We start from the raw sequence: 20,641 nt of genomic DNA, 5'->3' as shown, positions 1-20,641 counted from the left end.
TGACTCTGAGATCTGCCCTCTCCGGCATGTTAGGCAATGTGGGTACATGCAGTCTGGGTTGCCATTAACATAGGTGCCACGAGGCGTGGGGTGGGTAGCTCACAATCCCAGGCTTTCTCCCAGGTGTGGCCACGGTTGCCTGGAGACAGGGCACCTGCCCCTGATCTGTGAACTCCTGACTTTCACGCTGAGAACCCTTGTCTAGTGACACCATGACACGTGAGCCACCCCAGTCCCGTGCCCATGACTGCAGTCATAGGAACAGCCATTTGCCTGTCTGGGCTCTTGAATTTGCATCACCCACGAAAGCTGTGTTTGCTGTCCTTACAGTGCTCCTCTGAGAGGGAGGGCGTCCTAACTGCTTGTCTCCTTCTTCACAGTTTTCTGCGGTAATGCTTGAAGGAGGGTCCAGCTGGCAGACATCTGCCCGGAAAGGCTTCCATTGGCCTGCAGCCCTCATGTGATTCAGGGTGGGGTTGGTTTCTCATGAAATCAGAAGTGTTTTCTTCTATTTGAGCCTCCGTGAAGGGAGCCGTCAGGGCTGGTGCTGCACTCTGGCTCTGTTTAGGGTTTGCATCCCGTTAGGAGGTTGGCCCTGTTAGCACATTTAGTTGACCCTTTCCCCACCTGGCCCTACTTAAAAGTGCACTACTGTTTCAAAGTGTACTCCTTAACTGTATTTTGGTTCCTTCAACTAATTGGCTTTTCTGAAAGTGTAATTAGTCTTGGCCGTCCAAGCAGACTAAATTGCTGGCCCTGTTCGGGTGGCATGAGGCTGTCTCACATCTGAATACTTCAAGCGGCATCTCTATTCATCATAGTGTGATGCATTCAGTTCACAGAATGAAGTCTGAACCTCTGCGTATTTCCCCAGGAATAATCCTGAATTATATCCTCCCCCCCCCTGCTTATTCTACTCTTCAACCCGAAGCATCATTACACTGGTCTTTTGAAAGTGGTTCTGTTTCTGATCTTAGTTCGGCAAAACCCAAGGTCTGCAGTATGAGATTCTGAGCCTCAGACTCAAGACTTTGTTAGGAGTCATGGTTCTAGGTACTTTCAGTGTTACAGGTTTATTTCTTATCTTTTGAAACAAAAAATAAAAGCTCAAGGATGTAGTAGCGTTAAACGAACTAAGAGGTATTCTCCCCAGTCCTTCCATATGGGACTTACTCCTATTCTGAGTTCCTCCCTGCCTGGGGAACTCCTTTCTCTTCTACTTTCCAGTACTGTTTTCTGCTTTCTTAAACCAAAACTCCCTTTGTTTGGTCATCAGTTCTGGATAAAGGCGGGGCAGCCAGGGGAGATTGTTCCGGCAGAGCCAAGGAGTGCTGCTTGCTGACTCCTTTTCCCTATCCATTATCATTTGATTGCATCGATGCAATTTAAAACCCAAGTGACTGGACAGCATCTTTCTAAATACACATTCTGCTCAGTTTTACAAACTGAGTTTTACTTCAGGCCTCAGAAGTAACAGACAGGTTGATGTCGGGGTGCCCCTCAAGGTACAGAGTCCTCTTTCTCAAAGTAGAACATTCTCGTTTTGGTAGCATTTGGTTGGTTATTGGGGTCTGCGACACTTTTACCACTACTTCATATGATAATATTTTTGAGTGTTCTCAGGCCCCAAACCAGCCCACTAGGCATTCCAAATAGGAGCGTTCTGCTCTGGAATCGTGGGGTGGGTTGCACATCTTCTCAGATCCCACACTGGGGGCTAACAGAGTTTTAACCTTACCAGGCGTGTTCAGTGTGTGCCTTCTCTGTGCCATGGGGCAGAGTTCTCACGGTCCCCTGTGTAACTTCTAAGGTCACCACAGTTGCTTCATTCCGTACTGTGTCACCCATGTGGAAGTGAGACTCAGAGCAGCTGTGTTGCCCCCTCCTGCACTCACTCACCCCCACATTCTCTCACCGGTGCTGCTGGCCAGGCCAGCCCCTCACCTCCTGCCCCTTGGGTAGAGCCCAGAGGAAGAAAGGCACCATTTCACTTTGCAAACATAGCGCTGAATGTGGTAGAGTCTAGACTGACTTTGTCTTCCGGCTGTCCTTTGTGGGGTTTCTTAATGACTGTTGGTCCTTAGTCTCCCCTCGACCACGTCCTGGCTCTTTCCTCCAGCTTGCTGGCCAGAGATGCCTCTGGTGCTGGATCTTCCCGGTGGATTTTCCTTCAGACTCTCTTGAGCTGGTTTGTTTTCCAGCCTGGAACCTGGCTGTGGTCTGTGAGCCTGCCAGCTGGGCAGCCGGCAGCTCGCTCTGTGACAGTCCTTTCTGTCCCTGGCCACAGCTCCCCTGCACTCCCTCGGCTACGGGACAGAGCTTTTTATTTTTCCGAGTGGGGAAAAGGAAGCGAGTAGAAAGATCACAGCCACCAGCTCCGCCTAAGCTGATGCATGCTCTCAACTGGGAACAAGGCTCGGGCTGTCCAGGCCTTAGCTGTCAGGCTGTTCCCACTGAACTGATAGACCCAGAGGAGCTGCTATCCGGAAATGAACTCAAGTGACTGTTTCATCTCTAGCTGAATATTCTGGCTTGTCCTTACGGGCTCTGCTTGCTTCCTGAGACAGACCCCCTCGCTGCACTTCTGTGTGGGAATTGTCTCACTCGGTTTATTTCTGCTGTGAGATTGGAAACTCTTGTTCCTGTGTGTGCATACACGCACCGTGGCTCTTAATTTGAGAATCCCCCACTGCCTGCTTAAATGCCTAAATTTTCATTGTTTGTTTTTGGACCGTACCCAGTGGTGCTCAGGGCTTACAGTTGACTTTGTGCCCAGGGGTCACTCCTGGTAGTGCTCTGGGATACTATATATGGTGCCCCAGATCAAACTAGGTGGGGCCAGTACATGCGAGGCAAATGCCTTAGTCCACCAACCCTGTACTGTCTGTCTGGCTCTCAGAAAAAGACTTTTTATTAATAAATGATTCTTTTTGATTTTTTAAAAGCCTCATTAAATGTATTTTTTCTTGTGGGGGGCGGGCTTGCTCAGTAGTGCTTGGGGCCTATTCCCAGCTCAGTGCTCCCGGGACTACACAGTGCCAAGAGTCCTGGGGCTCTAGCTGTTGGAGTGTGCTCCCAGGGCCTGACGTGTGATGGTCTTCCTCTGGACCAGTGAAGTGCCTCTTAGAAGTCACCTGAAAGTCCCGGCTAATTCAGAGTGTGCAGTGTCATTGATTTCAGAAAAGCCAGAACACTTTCCTCTGCCCCCAACCCCACCTGGGTCTCCCTGCTTCTCCTTCACCACATGCTTGTCGCCAGTGCCCATACCGGTGTTGTCATGGGGCAGACACCGATTTGGCACGGGGGGCAGGAACAGGCCTCCCTGGGGCACGCCTCAGACATTGGGGTGTTTGGGTTTATTTTGCCTGAGTGTGCCCACGCCTCCCAGTGGGGCTCTACTCTGATCTCGGGCGAGCCAGGCTTTTAGCTCTGCCCTGTGTCACTTGCTGTGGCCCCAAAAGTGATGAAGCTTGTAAAGTATGGCCCGGTCAGAGATGCCTCACTCTTGAGTCTCTTCACTGACTGAATTTCTTTGGGGACTCAGTGACACCTTTGAGTGTCATTGGCCTGTCTTCTTTGCCGCTGGGTCACGTGGCCATCCAGTCAGAACCCCTGGGCTGCTTGGACAAGAGCTCGGAGCAGGTTAACTCATGGACCCGCTGTCCCTCTGTGTGGTGTTTTGATAAAATAACAGTCTAGAAAGAACTTAAGTCTCAAAATAGAAATTGGCCACACACCCTATCACATAGTTTCCAAACAAAGAACTTTTTCATTTTGGTAGTGAAAGCAAAAAGCACTTAATTACCAGGAAGGTCATCGTTTAAATATCTAAATGTGGGTGGAATCATGGTTTAAGTCAGCGTTTGTTTCATCTTTCTGGGTTGTAAGTTTGTTCTTCCATTCCTTGTAGCCCTCACCTTGAGTGGGGCTGCCTAAACTTTCTTGGCACTCCCGCTAGTTGAAGTGAGAAGAAGGTGGGGGCCCGCACATGTAGTTGTACCTGCAGGCCTGCCCGGGGATGCCACTCTGTGGGGATTGGGGTCCTCGGCAGGCAATGAGCCCAGCGTATGTGGGTATCACTTGGGGTGGGACTCAGTGCCTCCTGCTTCCAAGCCAGGCACCCTTTCCCAGTTTCCCCGCATGCACCTCTGGTGTCATTGCACCTGCAGTGCACCTCGACCATGTCCACGCAGAAGGACAGTGTCAGAGCCGAGAGCTGCTGACCTGTCCATCACAGCCTCTCAGTGTTAGGAGGCAGGGGAGTGCAGGGAGTGGGTTAAAAGGGCGGCAGCAGCATGAGAAGGGGCTGAGTCCTCCTGTGGCACTGACGGAAAATATTCTCCTTTCAGAGAGTTTCCTGGATGTTGGACTGGGCAGTGAGCGCACCACCAAGCCAGGGGCACTTCCGGGGGGCGCTGGGAGCGACTGTGACCTCTTCCACTCGCCCAGCGAGGACGTGGACAGCGCCATCTTCTCCAGGGTATGTGTGAGGTGGCTGAGCCCGGGTGCTTTCCCAGGTGGTCCTGGGGTCCCAGGCCTCAGAAGCTGCCTCAGTGAATGCAGGGTGGGCCTGGAAGTGGGCCGGAAGGGACCCGGCCAGTCGGCGTGGGAGCTAAGCAGAGAGACTTGTGATTCATGTTTTGGCCTGGAGCTGAGGCAGGCTCTGCGGAGCGCTCACCCCTCCTCTTGGCACGGGCTGTGCTGGAACTTTCCCTATCTGCTTGGAAGCCTGTGCTCTCCCCAGGGCCCCGCCAGAGGCCTCCCCTCGAGTCGTGGGTGTTCTCACACGGTCTGAGGAGCTCAAAGGGAGGGGACCGAGCTGGCGCTTGAGTGTATGTATCTCGGTGAGTGGGATTTGTTCCCTGAGCAGATCAGGGCTCTTTCCCATCATTGAGGCAGAGGGAGACTCCCCAGTGGGTGTCCCTGCTGGGGGGCCAGGAAAGTCAAGGGGAGTACCTAGCTTCTCCTGAACATGCTGGTGTGCTGGCACTGAGTCTGGAACGTGCTTTGTCTTGTTTGTTTGTCTTGTTTGTGGCTCTGGGGATGGTCCAGGCCCCCTCACATGGGCAACACCCCAACTCCTAGTCAGGAACCTTTTTAGGCCTTTGCCACTTCATTTCCTACAGTCTCTGGCCTGCTGTCCCTTTCTTCTTTGCTCCACTTGTAGTGCTCATTCCTTCCATAGGCCCCTGGAAAGATTCCTGATCTTCCAGATCCTACTGCTGTTCCCCAAGGGATTGGCTCAAGAAACCTGAAATGTCAGAAAGCCACACAACGTCAGAATCTTCCTTCTCTGGTTATTCACAAAGAGGAATTCAAAAGGACAACTTAGGGCGGTTTTTTTTTTTGGGGGGGGGGCCACACCAGTCAGGGCTCAGAACTTACTCCTGACTCTGTGCTCAGGGTTCACTCCTGTTTAGCTCAGGGGACCATATGGGATGAGTTGAATCAAACCTGAGTTGGCCGCATGCAAGACAAGTGTCCTTGCTGCTGTCCTGTCACTCCAGCTCCCCCACAGGATTTCTCCGGGGACAGGACTGGGCAGTTTTGCCCTGCACCCTTGAGCCTCTCAGTAGAAGGACTCCCCTGATGCTCAGCTTCTCCCCGAGGGCACTGTCCTGCAGAAGCTCATTTCACAGTCAGTCAGAGAGAAGGAAATAACATCTCGAAGTTCAGCGTTAGGAACAAAATCATTGCTCATCGTAGAGGTGGCTCAGAGGCTTGTGAGGGGGTTGATAAATAGTTATGGATGCTTGAAATGTTTCATTGTAGAAAATGATCTTGGAGGTGAAAGGTCTGGGTGAAGAAAGGCTGGCTTGCTGCTCCTCTCTGTTAGCACCTCAGCAGCCGTGGCTTTTTCTGGTCCCCAGGTCTCCTAGCTCTAGAAAACCAGAATTTCCTCTGTGTAACCATCTTACTCCAGCTGCCAGAGGCCTGTTGATACTTCTGGCCACTTATAGCAGCTGCTAGATTTTGTGAAGTTTTTTTTGTTTTTTTTTTTTTTTGCCCCCAGGATGACTTGGTTGGACTGAGAGCTTTTTTTTTTTTAATTTTAATTAATTTATTTATTTTTAATTCGTGAATCACCCTGAGGGCATGGACTGAGAGCTTTGCAAATGGAAGCCAATTAACATTTTCCTTCCTTGCATGGCAGAGTGCCACAGGGTCACTCTGACAGGTCATTCTGCACGGCAGGGTCACCAGAGTCTGCTGAACTCACACATTCTGGGCACGGTTGAGGGGTGGGGGTGGCTTGGTTCAGTCCTTGGGGCCCAGGAGAGGAGAGGGAGAGCTTCAGGCATGAACCGTGTTTGTGGGCTCCCTGCTCTCCTGTGGGAGCGGCGTACCCCAGCAGGTCCCTGGGAAATGCCCTCGTGTGGTCAGGACGTCTTCTCAGACCCGCTGACTGTTCAGGGGCAGGATCAAAATGTGATCCTCGCCTGCCTCCTGAGGAGCTCTGCAGCTCTGGGGAGGGTCTGGTGTGCCTGAAGCCTGGCAGCGGCTGCTGGCCTGGGGGCTCCTCCCACCACCACTGTCCCACGGTGTGTGTGTCGTGTCCCCCCCACCCCCCAGCGTTGAGCGGCCAGCAGACAGGCATTACAACACCTCTTTCTGTGAACTGTGATGGAAGATTAGGTCACTTCCTGCATCCGTCTGTGTGTCTGTGTCACCCTGGCCTCCCACAGGCTCTCTGACTGCCAGCCCCATGATCTCTTCCCGTCAGGCCCTGGTCAAGGGACTTCGGCTACTCTCCTTTATGGTAAGGCAGGTTCGGAGTTTTCTCCCCTAAGGTCAGTAGCCCCAGACTGACTCTTTACATGAAGGGGAGCAGGCACCCGGGATTTTTTTGTTTGTTTGTTTTTTAGTTTTTGTTTTTTAACTTTTTGGGCCACACCTGGCGATGCACAGTGGTTACTTCTGGCTCTGCACTCAAGAGTTACCCCTGGTGGTGCGCAGGGGACCATATGGGATGCTGGGAATCGAACCCGGGTTGGCCGTGCACAAGGCAAACACCCTACCCGCTGTGCTATCGCTCCAGCCCGGGCACCTGGGATTTTTTCTGGCACAGAGCAGAAAGGTGTGGCCTGAAGATGCTCGTCATCCAGGCTGTCCTGCTTTTCAGAAGGGGCCATGATGTCCCCAGAAAGTCTTAGAACTGCTGTCTCTTTCTCCAAAGAGAGATAAACCTGCTTCTGATACATGAGCCTGACCTGAGGTGCTCTCCGCCTTTTCCATGAAGTGGGTTTGTGCGTGGATTCAACTGTTTTGGTCCTGAATTTTCATGCTTTTTGGCGGTAGGAATGCTAGTGAGCATACTTACTGAATCCATCTTGGAAAGACTGTGATTACTGTGGGAAAAGCACAGAAATGATTCTTCGAGACTGACAGGGGGCTCCTGATTGTTGGCAGATACTTAGGACTGTTGAAGGTAGTGACCAGGAGTGGAGTGAGGACTGGCCCATCTCAGGGCCTCCATTCGTGAGCCTCCCAGGAGCCGCTGAGGTCTAGCCTCCCAGGCGGGAAGTCTCAGGAGCGTGACAAGTGCTGCCTGGACCCTCCACGAGCCAGGGCTGGATTCCAGGCCGGAGAGAAGGGCTATTTGTTCTCCTCACTTGAAACAGTCCTTCTCAAAGAATCAGAGAAGTCAGGCTCATGAGGAAAGTTCTAGAAGTAGGAAAAAGGCCACGGTGAGGCTTTCCCTTTCCCTGCAGGCAGGGCAGCTCCAGACTTGGAGGGCCCACGAGCTGCCCTGCTGCAGCAAGAGTGCCATTGTATCTCTTCTGGGCACTCGGGGCTTGCTGGGTGTGGGGTGCTGGAAGCTCACCCCACTCCCTGTGTTTGTTTCAGGGTCTTTGGTGAACAGAGTTAGGGGCAGGGCCCCAGCTGCATGGTCCGTACACGACTTGCGGGGCTTGTAGTCAAAAGACTAATGTCCAGGCCGACAGCTCTGTGCAGTGGGTCCTGGGAGTCCATGGTGAGACGGGAGGGAGTGATCGGGTCTTCCGTTTCAGCTTTTGGAGTCAGAACTTGGGCCTTTGTGGCTCCCCTTAAGTGGGTCCTTATGCCGTTACGTGTGTTCTTGCACGCCTCTGAAAACCATCGCCCGCTCGCCTCGGGAGCTCTCCTAAGCTCTCCGAGTTGTGGCTAAGCAGATGGCTTTGTGCAGGCCTGTTCGCAGTTTAAGGAACCCAGAGGCACTCAGCTCCCTGTAGGGCTGCTGATAGCGGTGCTGGCCGACAGGGCTGACCCCAGGGAGGCCGCCCTCTGAGAGTCTGCTTCGTGCTCCTGTTCTCATCCTTCAGGCAGGTGGGAAGGGCCAAGGCTAGGCCCGTCCTTGCCAGAGGCATCCAGCACCCAGCTGTGACCCTGGGCTTGAGTGCTGTTTCTCAGCTGTCAGTTCTCACTCTGCCCCATAGAGCCGTTGGCCTGCTGCAGGTCGCCTGCAGCCGCCATTCATGCCTCTCTCCTTTGCAGCCCGAGGAGGAACAGCTGGGCTGCGACCTCACTGGCTCCAGCTCCTGCACCGACGACTCCGCCTCACTGGACCGCCACTCCTCCCTGGGCAGCGACGTGTCCCTGCCCCATGTGGCACATGGGAGCAGGCCCAGAGACCAGCCTGGCCTGGAAGGTGCCGGCAGCCCTGAAGCAGGTGCCACAGGCCGCCAGAGTGCTCGTGACCCGGCTGGCTCGGGGGACCTCGAGGACGAGGAGACGGACAGTGTCACCGAAGTACCAAGCACGCGCTCAGTGCTCAGGAGCTCAATGCGCTCGCTGTCCCCTTTCCGGAGGCACAGCTGGGGACCAGGGAAGAACGCAGCCAGTGATGCGGAGATGAACCACCGGAGGTGAGAGGGCAGTCTGCCAGGTCTGTGTGAGGGAGAGATTGGTGGGGCTCCAGGAGCGTGGGCGTCTGGAAAGCTCATTCCTGATTCCCTCCTGATTTCTTATCTGCAGAGCATGTGTCATGGTGAATGTCCCAAGTGGGACACAGCTGCCCTAGTGACATACTCACCGGCACCCTTTATTCAGCCCCCCCCCCCCCCCCCAGCAGCCTCCCTTGGAGATCTCTCTTTACTCAATCCTACAGAAAACACCTCCAAATTGCACCCAGGGCCTCTACCCCCTGAATTGTTCTGGTGGTCCCCTGGTGGTAGTGGTGGAAATGGTCTCTCCACTGGTGTCATCCATAGATAGGCAGGAGCAGTTTTGATTCAGATTCAGAAATAGATAGAAAATCTCACGACCCCAGGGTTTCCCTGTTTCTCAGAATGCTTTCCAGGAACCGGTGTGTATGCCTTGTGCAGAAAAGAAAGGCCTGATGCAGTCTGAGCTGTTGCTGTGTCATCCTCAAGGGAGGCCGAGACTCAGTGAAGATCACTAAGTGACGAGGTTTTTGCACGGATCAGCCGGCCCGTCCGGGGGTGCTTTCTTGAGCGTCGGCTTCTCCAGGGTTCTGGGAATCAGTAGGCTGAGGTGGTCTCAGCTCCCAGAGAAGAGTGCTCTGTGGCCTCTTGTCTGGGGCTTTTTCCTGGGGTCTCTTGCTTTGGGAGGCTCCGCACTGAGCCCCACTCTCCACCCTCCTTTCTCCCCCGCACTTCCTAGTGAGGCAGCTCAGCCTCCACAGAATGTCTCCTGCTCTCGGCTCTGAGCACGCGCATCTGGCCCACCCTTAGTCTGTCACAGCCCCTCCCTGGGCCTGTCTGATAGTTTGTGGGGGCACCCTTGCCCGGAGCTCCCGACTCCTGTCCATTCCCCTCCCTAAGCCGTTTGCTTTTATTCTTGCTGTGGGCATCCGTGAGGGATCCTGATGTACCTGCTGCCATGGAGCCCAATTTTCTGCTGGTCTGGTTGTGGTTCTTACCAGGAGGAGGCCATTATTCTACAGTGGACTTAAGGGTTTTTTTTTTGGGGGGGGGGGATGTGGAGCACATCCGGCTATGGTTAGGGCTGACTCCCAGCTCTGCACTCAGGGATCACACTTGTCAGGGCCCAGGGGGCCTGACCCTTGGGGTGCTGGGGATCCGAATGAGGTTACTGCTGCATGCGAGGCGAACACCCTACCCGCTGTTCTATTGGCCCACCCCACCCCCAGCTTTAGTTTTGCTATACTTTGGGGATAAGTATTCACACCAATTTTTTAAAAGTGAAGAAGTCAGGATGTAGAGGAACAACCCCTACAGCCAGATTCTCTTCCTAAAGCAGAGTGGACTTCTTAACAAGACTGCCTGTTAGCAGTTGACAGCCTCAAGAAACAAGTTTGGTTTCCCATTTGGTCCCCTCTGCCTGGACAGAGCCCAGCGGCCAGTGTGACTGTGCTGGGGCAGAGGAGGGAGTGGAGGCTCTTAGGAAGTGAGCGGCCTGCCCTGCAGGCAGCCAGCACCCCGCTCCCCACTTCCTCCTGATCACACCCCTACCCCAAGGCCTGAGCAGGAGGCCTCGCTCCTCTCCTGGACTGTGCTAGTAGTAGTAGCTGCGTTTGGTGTGATACGAAGTTTAAGGAGGACATTAAAGAATTCTTTTAGGGTTTTGAGAAATTCCAGCCATAACCCCCGCATCTTCTTTCTCTTTGTCTCACTGAACCCCATTCCTCATCACCTGGTCAGACCCGCAGAGCAAGGAGGGCTCAGCACAGCTAGCCCCACAGCTGCCCAGGCATTTGGGCCAGTGTTCCTCTCATCCCGCACCTGTCCCTTCCTTCCTAGTTCCACTGGCTGTGCCTCTTGCCAGGGTGATGCCGTGTGCTCCGTGCCCTCGTTTCACCCGTGCTGACCTCTTCCCCTTTATTTTCAGTTCCCTGCGCATTCTGGGAGACATTGTCAGGAGGCCTCCCCTTCATAGGAGAAGGTAGAGTCCTCTCGCTGCTCGGACTAACGCTGCTGCCTCCGGCACACGCTAACAGCCGCAGGTTCCGCACAGTCTGTGCTCAGTCTGCTGGGAGCCATGTCCTGTCTTCCTCAGGCAGTTTCCGGGGGTTCCTGGGAAGCACTGAGGGCCACTCCATGCACAGTAATGGTCCTTCACTCAGGTCGTGAAAGCATGTGGCATATGAGGTCACTCTACCATCATCACCACCACTTGTTGTAGAGGAAGCGTGTTTTTTTTTCTTCTTCTTTTTGTGTCACACCCGGTGATGCATAGGGTTACTCCTGGCTCTTCACTCAGGAATTACTCCTGTCAGTACTCAGGGGACCATATGGGATGCTGGAAATCGAACCCAGGTTGGCCGAGAGCAAGGCAAATGCCCTACCTGCTATGCTATCGCTCCAGCCCCGAGGAAGCGGTTCTTCATCTGATTTGTTTTCCTGTTCTACCTGGACCTTAATGTTTTGTTTCTGGGATGTTTTTTCAATCTTGTGATTTTTTTTATGTTCAGATCATTTTCATAATAGGATCTCACCCAATTCAAAGAAATGTCTGTGTCCTGCTTGTTGAATGAGTCCTAGGGAGGTATGTGCCTTCGAAGGCTTTTGGCACGTTCCTTAAGAGCCTGACACCAGGCTTCTAGCCATGTGAGAAAGTATTCTCTTCCTTCAAGCAGCAAGTGAGAGGCAGCCTAGAGAGACAATGCTCTGGAACCCCTAACTTGGAATTTAGGGCAGTTGGAAGCTCAGTGATTTATAACCCAAAAAGTCAGCTCCAGTCAAAAAGTGCTGACTTGGAGGCTGGAGTGATAGCACAGTGGGTAGGGCATTTGCCTTGCATGCGGCCAACCCGGGTTCGATTCCCAGCATCCCATATGGTCCTCTGAGCACCGCCAGGAGTAATTCCTGAATGCAGAGCCAGGAATAACCTCTGTGCATTGCCGGGTATGACCCAAAGAGCAATATAAATTAAAAAAAAAAAAAGTGCTGACTTGGCTTTAAACTTGTCAAGTGTCCAGATGAGTTTGTTCTAGTCAGAGTTGTTTGAGACCTGTGAAAGGTTTTGGAGTGCCCTACCACTTGAACCCACAGGCAGGACTCTGTCCCTTCTCCTCTAGCCTTCTCCAGATTGGTAACAAAAGTGTTGGCCTGTATCTGAGGTGATAGTGACTGGTTAAGTTCTTGTCAAGAGAACAAACTGGAAACTGCTTGTTCATCAGGAACTTCTCAGAATATTGGGGATGGACGTAGATGAGCACACGAAGCAGGATGCCAGCAGGGCCCAGAGCTGGGCCGGCACCACTCTCCAGCCACACCTTCCCTCAGACACCCCCTCTAGCAATGATGATGCAGAGTTGAGATTTTTGTATTACCTCTGAGCTGGGCAAAAGAAAACATACCAGTAAGCGTTAAGAGTAGGGGAGAAGTTGGGCTGGAGCGATAGCACAGCAGGTAGGGCGTTTGCCTTACATGTGGCCGACCCGGGTTTGATTCCCAGCATCCCATATGGTCCCCTGAGCACCGCCAGGAGTGATTCCTGAGTGCATAAGCCAGGAGTAACCCCTGTGCATCTCCAGGTGTGACCCTAAAAGCAAAAAAAAAAAAAAAAAAAAAAGCAGGGGAGAAGTTGTTTAAACCTAGAGCTTTCTTTTAAATCCCAAAGAAAGCCACAGGACCACTCAGTATTTCTCACTAATTGGGAAGTGCCTGATGGGTCCAGCTCCTTCTCCGGTCCTCAGAAGCCTGGGTGAGCCTGCATTCTCCTCAGATACTCCTCCAGGTCTCACAGCAAGGTCTCACAGCATCACAATTGGTGGAGAAAGAAAGATGCCCATCTGTAGGAGGAGGCTCCAGTTGTGGGCGGAGTCTCCAGTCTGTAGGAGGAAGCTCCAGTCTGGAAGAGGAAACTCTAGTCTGTAGGAGGAGGCTCCAGTCTGGGAGGAATCTCCAGTCTGTAAGAGGAGACTCCAGTCTGTGGGAAGAGACTCGGATCTGGAAGAGGAGATTCCAGTCTGTGGGAGGAGACTTTGTAGGAACCATCATGTGATAATTTTTGCTAAGTTACCCTTGGGCTTTTCAGTAGGAAGTTGGAGATTCAGGTATCAGGTCTTGCTGCCAGTTTGGAGTATGACTTGACCTCTTGGTCCCCCAAGCTTGTGCACTGTGTCCTGCTGGCTTTCGTGCTTGCCAGGGGCCTCCGGGTCAGCCCTGTCTTGCTTCCCGGGGGATGTGGGGCTATTGTGTGGTGTCGCTTTCTGTGTTCACATGCAGCTGTCAGCTGCTGCTGGAATGTCCAGTGTCGCCATGGAGCTGGTCTCCAGGTGTGCTGTTTTATGGTTCTGCTGTCTGTGGGACCCCTCTACTGTTACATCACTCTCCGTCCCCCTCGCACAGTCCCCCACTGCCCAGTGGCTCACGCAGACGTTTTCACAGCAGACCTGCAGAGGCCACAGGGCCTTGCAGAATTGCCAGATCCCGGGGGAGCGCTGAGGGAGCTCCTGTCCCAGTCTGTCCCTTCTGGGCACCGAGGCTTCTCAACATTCAGCCCCAGTTGTGTGTGTGTGTTAGAAAGGAGAGCATCTGCTGATGGAAGGTGTGACCTCTGGATGCATCTCGGCTCGCAGCTGTATGGGGCTGGCTGTGGTGGGCAGTATTTCCAACCCCCCTTTTCCCTCTGCTGCCTGAGAAGGAGTGTCCCTGCCGAGGCCATTGAAGAAATAAATGGTCAAAGGGCATTTTAAGGAGTCGGAAGAAGACAAATACAAATCAGAAGAAAAAGACCAGTTTGTAATCCAGTGTTAAAAGAAGCTCCCCCCTTTTAAAAACAAAATCAATCCCTTTATTTCTTTGTATGAGGAAGTGTTTGGCATGTTGGTTGGTCCTGCCATTCTGAGAGATGGATGAGTTGTCTGGTCTGTGATGGAAATGCATTAGCAACTCCAGAGACTCAGCTCAGCCATGCTGCCACCCCTGCTCCTGGGAATGAAGATTTGGACAGGCCAGCAAGGGGGCTGTGGGAGTCGAGGCCAAGACAGATGGGCCTGCGGGGAGGCTGGTCCATCTCAGAGCCCAGAGGAGGAAGCCTGCAGGGAGCCCTCTTTTTGTACTGGATTTCAGATGGAATCTTGGGTGTGAGGTCAGACCTGTACCCTGTAAAGGGCTCACATGGTCATTTCGAACATGTTATCCAGAGGGACATTCATGGAGTAATTATTTTTAGTGTCAGAGGTCTTTATTCTAGCTTTTCTCTAAATTCTAAATGCACATCACATTCCTAGTTTTTAGATGACGAGGTAGATCATCCATCTGTCTGTAACTGCGCCCTTTCCTTTGAACCCCAGTAACCTGTCCCTGTGTCCTCTTTCTCTCTCCATTTCTGTCATCCCCAGTCTGAGCTGGTGTCCTTCTGGCGTGCCCCCTTCTGCTGCCCTGAGTGCTGACTTTCATTACAGAAGGTACGGTACTGTCCTCCGGTTGCACTGCACAGGCGGCTGGTGGCTGTTCTGGGGCAGAGGTGTGGGGGTCTCACCCTGGGTGTCCCAGAGGCTGTGCCACATTTATTCCTCACAGGGGGTGTGTTCCACTCCTTGTACATTCTGGTCTTTCTCAAGCCCCAGATTCTCAGAATTTTCCCCTCCTGTGGGTACAGTGGCAGAGCAAGGGAGCTAATCAGATACACTTATTTCTGGGGTGCCTCAAAATCTCCCAGTCTCCTTAGATCCCAGATTTCCCAGCTCCTCCTCCCTCATGTTCTTTTCTTAACCAGATTGAATTATTAGAGTGTTTTCAGGGTGAATTTCTTTGGTAAGCATAGGCCAGACTTCCCAAACCATTCCCAGTGGGAAACTGGGTTTCTTCTTGAAGTGTTCTGTCCTCTTCTCCCTGTACTGAGGGTGGGTTTTGCTGAGACATTTATGTATAAGTCATGATTCCCATTGTCATGTTGAAATAAGGAAAACAAAATGTATTGTTTCATTTGCCCACCAAGGGAAGTAGAGTTGTGGTTTCTGTTCTTAATAAGTAATTTGTGAAACAGAAAAAGCAAATGCAAGACGCTGGGCCAGAGTCCGAAGAGACATGATGGGCTCCTGCTGCCCTTACAGGCAGCTGGACTGCTTGCCACTGACCACTCGGTCAGCTCTGACCATCTCCCGAGACTTTACTGGGCAATTTACAGCAGCTGTGAATTGTCCTGGCTTGCAGCCCCTTGAGCCCCCTAATGCAGGAAGCAGTCTTCACACTGCAGTCTTCCCCTATTTTAGAGACAGCACCCTCAACATGCTTTCTTTCTTTTTTATTTTTCCTTGTTGAAATCCAGAGGAAAATAAAACATCAAGTTTCTAGACGAGCAGCTTATCATCTTTTGTTGTCAGGGGCTCGCCTGTGCCGTCCACACTGGCACCCGCAGGACCTTGGTCCAGGGGTTGCACAGGTGACCAAACTAGAAGGGACAGAAGGAAGCTCATGCAGGATGCCCCAGGCCCTCATCAGGGTCATGTGCCCTCCGAGAGTCACTTCTGCTCCCGATTTCTTCTTTGCATGAGTCAGTTTAGATTTTGGCAGCAGATCTAGGGCAGAGACATGTCTAGAGGGCCACTTGCTGGGACAGGGCAGTAAAGCCATCCGAGAGCAAGACCCACCCTCTGCTAGAGGACCTGGGGGTCAGCAGTCCTCGGGGCAGGCTTCCCTCTGGACTGGGCTCCTGAGGCAAAGGGGGATGTGGGTACCAGGTGCTGCCTGGGTGGAAGCAGGGGGTTAACCAGACACGGGAGGGGCAGAGGGTAGAGGACAGCACAGAAGGGGCTTCACGTCCAGGCTTGGACTTGGAAAGCTAACCTTGGGGCTCTGTGTTCAGTTTCAGCCTGGAAGGCCTGGCCGGTGGGGCTGGGGCCGGGGGTCAGCCATGCTCGTCTCTCGATGTGAGTCCTGCCAGCACCACAGGGTCCAGACACCCTTTCAGCAGCCAAGAGCGGCGGGGCTCTCTGGTGTCCCTTTCAGAAGAAGACCTGGAATCGGGCCAGACAGAACACAGGAGAGTATTTGATCCACAGGTAAGGCGGAAAGGGGCTAGCGTTGCTTTTTCAGCAAACATTCCTGTCCCGAGCACTGTGGTGGGAGCAGTCTTAAGTCAGGCCAAGGCTTGAGGAAGGAGGATGGCTTAGGTGTTACCTGACACACCCAGCCAGAGCAAAGCAAGTTCTCAGCACCTGGCATTGGTCAGAGATGTATTAGTCTGTGCTGACTGGAATATCCCATTGAAGGAGAGCATCCAGGGTACCACATTGCTTTCCCTGGGGCCGGAGCTTCTGTCCCCAGCACTGTAAAAATTATAAAAACAAACCCGAACGGAGTCGTTTCCTTCTCCCCTCAAGACCTCTGCTGTCTTCCCAGCAGAGAAGAGCTCTGAGATGGGCTCATCCATGATCAAGCTCCTCAGGCATGGAGTTTCCGCTTCTCCCGGATATCCGTTGCATACTCTTTGTCTTAGCAGGTTCCCTGGAGAACTGTCACTTTTTCTCCTGGCATCTCCATGCTACCAGAATTCTTAAGCGAGTGCCTTGCGTTTACCCAGAGGCCACTCAGTGCCCACTCCTGTCACTGCTCTGGAAATTTCGTCTTAAAGATCATGGACTTTCTTGCTGACCCGAGGACACTGCTTTTTCTTAGTCCTCGTCTTTCTTGGTCTATCACTTGTCTGCACTACTTCCCACTCTCTTGGGAAGTGTGAATTCTGTGCTTTGATTCTATCCCTGCTCTACTCTGCTCTGAGCCCTGGCGAATCGGAATTAATTTCCAAGAGGATTCGCGGGTATGCACCCGAGTTAGGCATTTCTGGACAAAGCCAGTCAGCCTGCTGTTTGAATGGGCGAGGGGCATTCTTTCGGAATGCCATTTTGGATGGTGCCCTACCACATGCAGTGGCAACTAAGGGCACATTTGGCCCTTGTGTAAGTTCCATTCAGCTGAGGTAAAGGTCAAAAGAATTCAGGCCCCAGGAAAATCAGGTCCAAAGGTGGCAAATTGTTGCTGCCTCCTGCCCCTTCCCGTTTTTCTGCCTTTTAAAAATGTTCTCTGGCACCGTGATTTCTAGTGTTGTTTAGGAAATGCATTGTTCCTATGCCACTCCCTCCACCACAGTCTTGGTGTCCTGCTACTGTCTCTGTGCCCCAGTTGCCCCCACGCCTCCACCGAGCAAACTCCGCTCTGTGGACTGACCCTTGATCTGTTATCGTTGGGAAAAATATGTTAGAAAATGCTCAGGAGAAGGGGACACAGTAGGTATATTGGAGGCCACAGTTTTGGTCTCTTTGGCCTAGCATATCAGAGGAGGGAGGAGAGCATAGGGACAGCTCTTAAAAAATAAATTGCATTAGACATGTGGAGAGGCCTTTGGAAATTATTTTCAAGGCCAAGGAAAATGCCAGAAATTGTGGATTTGTGAACAGTTCATACACCCAGAACCTACTTGTCCCATTGAATTTCCTGAAGTCTTTGTGAGAACTTTAGGCACGTGTAAGTGAGCTGGAGGTCTCACATCTGACAGTTAGCTGGAAAGTGTTGAATTCCAAATGTCTGGCTGTTCGTCTTGGTGATTCTTTTCATGACTTAGCTCTGGGTGAGTTTAATGAGGAAATGAGTCCCCTTTAGTCTTCTTACTAACGTCTGGGCAATGCTTTTCTGGAACCGACATTCCCGGCACTTTGACAGATGATCCTGCCTTTTTAGCAAGTGGCGTTCATCACTGCTGATGCCTTTTGAAAAGGGCCTTTTTCTATGTCACCTTACTAAAGAAAGTCTTTGATATTGTCGTGGCCTCCTACGTGGAAACTGCTCATGCCCAGATTCCCAGGGGTCTTTCTTGTGAAGCCCGAGAGCTGGGTGAGTTGCCGCTGCCTGCAGTTGGTTTCTCTGGAAGGTCCCTGCCCCTCACTGGGCTCACTTTCTAGGCTGCACAGTTGCGTGGGAAGCCTAGCGACTGTTTGCTCAGACTCCATGGTTGCCTGTGGTCGACTTGCAAACAGCTGTGCGGGGTTCATGCTGGTCATGATTTTACTGCTTCCATCTTGAGACAGGCAAGTGAGAAGGACGCAGCTCTTGGCCTCCTACAGCAGGAAGAGGTTTGTGGTCACTATGTCAGCTACAGTTAGAGGGGCATGCAGGAAGCGCCTCGTGCCTCAGGATGACCCTGGGGGCCTGCCCTTTGGGGGTATTGCCTCGGGGGCACACAGCTGGTGGGTTTCCTGATTGTGGAGCTGCTCTCACTCATATAGAACAGAGGCTTCCAAATGAATCGGCCCTGTAATCTCCCTTTCAGAAGTCACTCACTCTCCCAGGCCCCCCACAGAACTCTGCCTCTGTAAGGAAGCCAGCAGAGCACACCCCCCACCCCAGCTACTGCAGTGGAGGTCACTGCATCCCTAGATTTGCTCAGTGCCCTGCAGAGTTGGGGAGTGTCCCCCAAAATGGGAAACACTGATGTTGAAGCGTTCTTATATTATAAGAGATGGGGATTCAGCTTCTCCCCAGATGCAGGGGTGATTTACTTGGGTAGTCTTGAACCACTTTGTACTTGCATCTCTCCTGCCAGTTCTTGAAAATTAGCATGACTTACTGACTTACTGGTGCCCTCCTATATTTCTACAAGGGATATTTAAGTTTCATAGAACAAGGATTGTATATAGACTTTGGGATTTCAGTTGTTTGCTAAGCCCTTAGTACATATGAAATGTGACCTCATTAGGGACACAGAATTCCATATAGAGTTGGATGCTTAATTTCCCCTAGTACTGATGGAAGTCTAAAAAGCTCTCTTTCTTCTTTGCAGAGAGTACCGCATTTCACTGCATAACTGCTGCAAGTTTCATGCCAGTTTGATTTTGTTGGCAAAACAGTGGTGTGCGGTCATGATGTGAATCCCCTACATAGTTACTTATAAACAACACAAGGCCATCGGCCATCGTGAGGCCATGCTGATGCTGTTGCATGGGTCAGGTGCCCCTGCCGTGTTGCTCTTAAGGGTGCTGGGGGGCAGTGGGAAGGTGTGCAGGGATCTCAACCCCCAGTATGTGGACTGAGAATCTGCTCCTTGCTTTTGTCTTCACAGACTTGTCACAGATCTAAACCACAGGGATTTAATTACTGTACGTCAGCCATTTCTTCTCCTTTGACCAAATCCATCTCCTTAATGACCATCAGCCATCCTGGGTTGGACAGTGAGTATGATATCTTTCCAGATCATTGTTTTCCACCCTTTCCCTATGTGTTTTCTTACCTGAGCATCCTATGCCCTTTACCCGAAGCTTGCCTGTCCTCCTGGGAAGAGGAGGTCAGCATTTAGGGGAAAGGTTCAGGGAGCCCAGCCGCTTCTTCTCTGCCCAGAACTCTTGACCTCATTAAACCATCTCTCCCCGGACCTCACCCAGCACACACACATCTTTAAAATTCTCTCACTTGGAGAGCTTAGAGTACTAAGTTAAGGTGCTTACCCTGTATGCAGCCCGGTGGCCTCTGGTTTGATCCCCTAAGCACCAATAGGAGTGGTTCAGCCACAAAGAAACCCCCAGACATGACTTTTCGTTTTGAAATAATTCGTGTAAAAGCAGTATAAGGAATGACTCCGTTTTTAACCCCACGAGGCCTGGCTGTTGTCACTCGGCGTGGTGGTGACTTGGGGGTGAGTTCTCAGGTGGAAGGTACTCCATGCTCCAGTGGTGGAGTCCTGCAGAGGCAGGGGGCCACTCAGGGCCCCTTGTTGGTGTGGCAGCTGTTCTCGGAGAAAGCCCCATCTCTTGTCTGTCCGGGATGGTATCGGTGGGAGCTGGTGCATGGAGCTGATGCTGGTGTGAGGAGCAGGATTTGATGTGTCCTGTGGAGCAGCTCACTAGGGCAGTGGGAACCCTGGGCCATTCCCCACTGGCCCTGAGAAAATGCCAGGGGGGCCGCCACTTCCCGTCTCAGCTCCTGACTCAGCGGGCACTGACTCCAAGGATGGGCCTGCTTGGCTGACGGCAGCTGGGGCCTCCCTGGATTCGTGCATGGTTCGTTTTCAGTTTGGCTTCGGGTGGAGTAAGAGGTGCTGCAGCCCCTAGCTGAGAGTGCCTTTGCTGCCTGGCTACTCAGGAGGGTCCCTGAGTGTGCACCCAGCTCTGCCCTCCCCCTTCCTGAGACATGTGTCGGCAGTCCCAAGGGCCAGCCCCAGCACGCCCACAGCACGCACCCTCCCTCCGCCCCTCCGGCTGCCTCCTGCTCCCAGGTGTGTCGCAGCTCACCAGAGCAGCAGGAGACTCCGGCCTGTGCTCTGCCCACTGCTCTGAGCCACAGGGGACTCTGGCGTGTGCCACCTCACTCCTGCTTGACGCATCCGGGCGCTGGGGCCGTCGGCCTGTTGCAGGCTCGAAGTTTGAATCTGGAGCACTGGTATGCTCCACTCATGGTTTTGTTTTTTGTTTTAAATTCATTTTTTAAATTAAGTATAGGCTATTATGTATGCTCTGTGCTCAGGAGTGACTCCTGGCTGCACTCGGGAGACCCTGTGGGACGCTGGGGGTTGAACCCGGTAGGCCTCCTGCAAGACAAGTGCCCTCCCTGCTGTCACTGTGCCCTTGACTCATGTTTTGGCCGAGCTCGCCCCAGCCAGGTGTCCGTCTGAGTCATTGGAAGCCTGTACCGCCCAGCCTTGCTGCCCTGTGAGGGCAGTCCCCGTGTGGTGTGATCTGGCTGACACGGAGTGCACTCAGACCCTTTGCCTCTCTACTGGCTGTGGGCCGTTGTTCTTTGGG

At 52.6% G+C, this 20,641-nt stretch overlaps 1 protein-coding gene across 8 annotated transcripts in view; it reads left to right on the top strand.

Annotated features, from left to right (window-relative positions):
* Nucleotides 1-20,641, top strand: part of AKAP13 (A-kinase anchoring protein 13) — a 181,033-nt gene that overhangs the window by 130,807 nt on the left and 29,585 nt on the right. For 4 of the 8 annotated variants that reach the window (XM_055142064.1, XM_055142063.1, XM_055142062.1 and 1 more), the window contains 6 exons: nt 4,350-4,480; nt 8,476-8,846; nt 10,792-10,845; nt 14,252-14,317; nt 15,718-15,913; nt 18,967-19,075. In XM_055142064.1, coding sequence (XP_054998039.1) covers nt 4,350-4,480; nt 8,476-8,846; nt 10,792-10,845; nt 14,252-14,317; nt 15,718-15,913; nt 18,967-19,075 — 927 coding nt within the window. The remainder of the gene's footprint in view (nt 1-4,349; nt 4,481-8,475; nt 8,847-10,791; nt 10,846-14,251; nt 14,318-15,717; nt 15,914-18,966; nt 19,076-20,641) is intronic. The other 4 variants (XM_055142067.1, XM_055142066.1, XM_055142069.1 and 1 more) reach the window with 2 other exon arrangements.

This window comes from Sorex araneus, chromosome 6 (genome assembly GCF_027595985.1).
Source record: "Sorex araneus isolate mSorAra2 chromosome 6, mSorAra2.pri, whole genome shotgun sequence".
In the NCBI taxonomy this organism is placed as follows: domain Eukaryota; kingdom Metazoa; phylum Chordata; class Mammalia; order Eulipotyphla; family Soricidae; genus Sorex; species Sorex araneus.
This window is presented reverse-complemented; position numbering and strand designations above follow the sequence as displayed.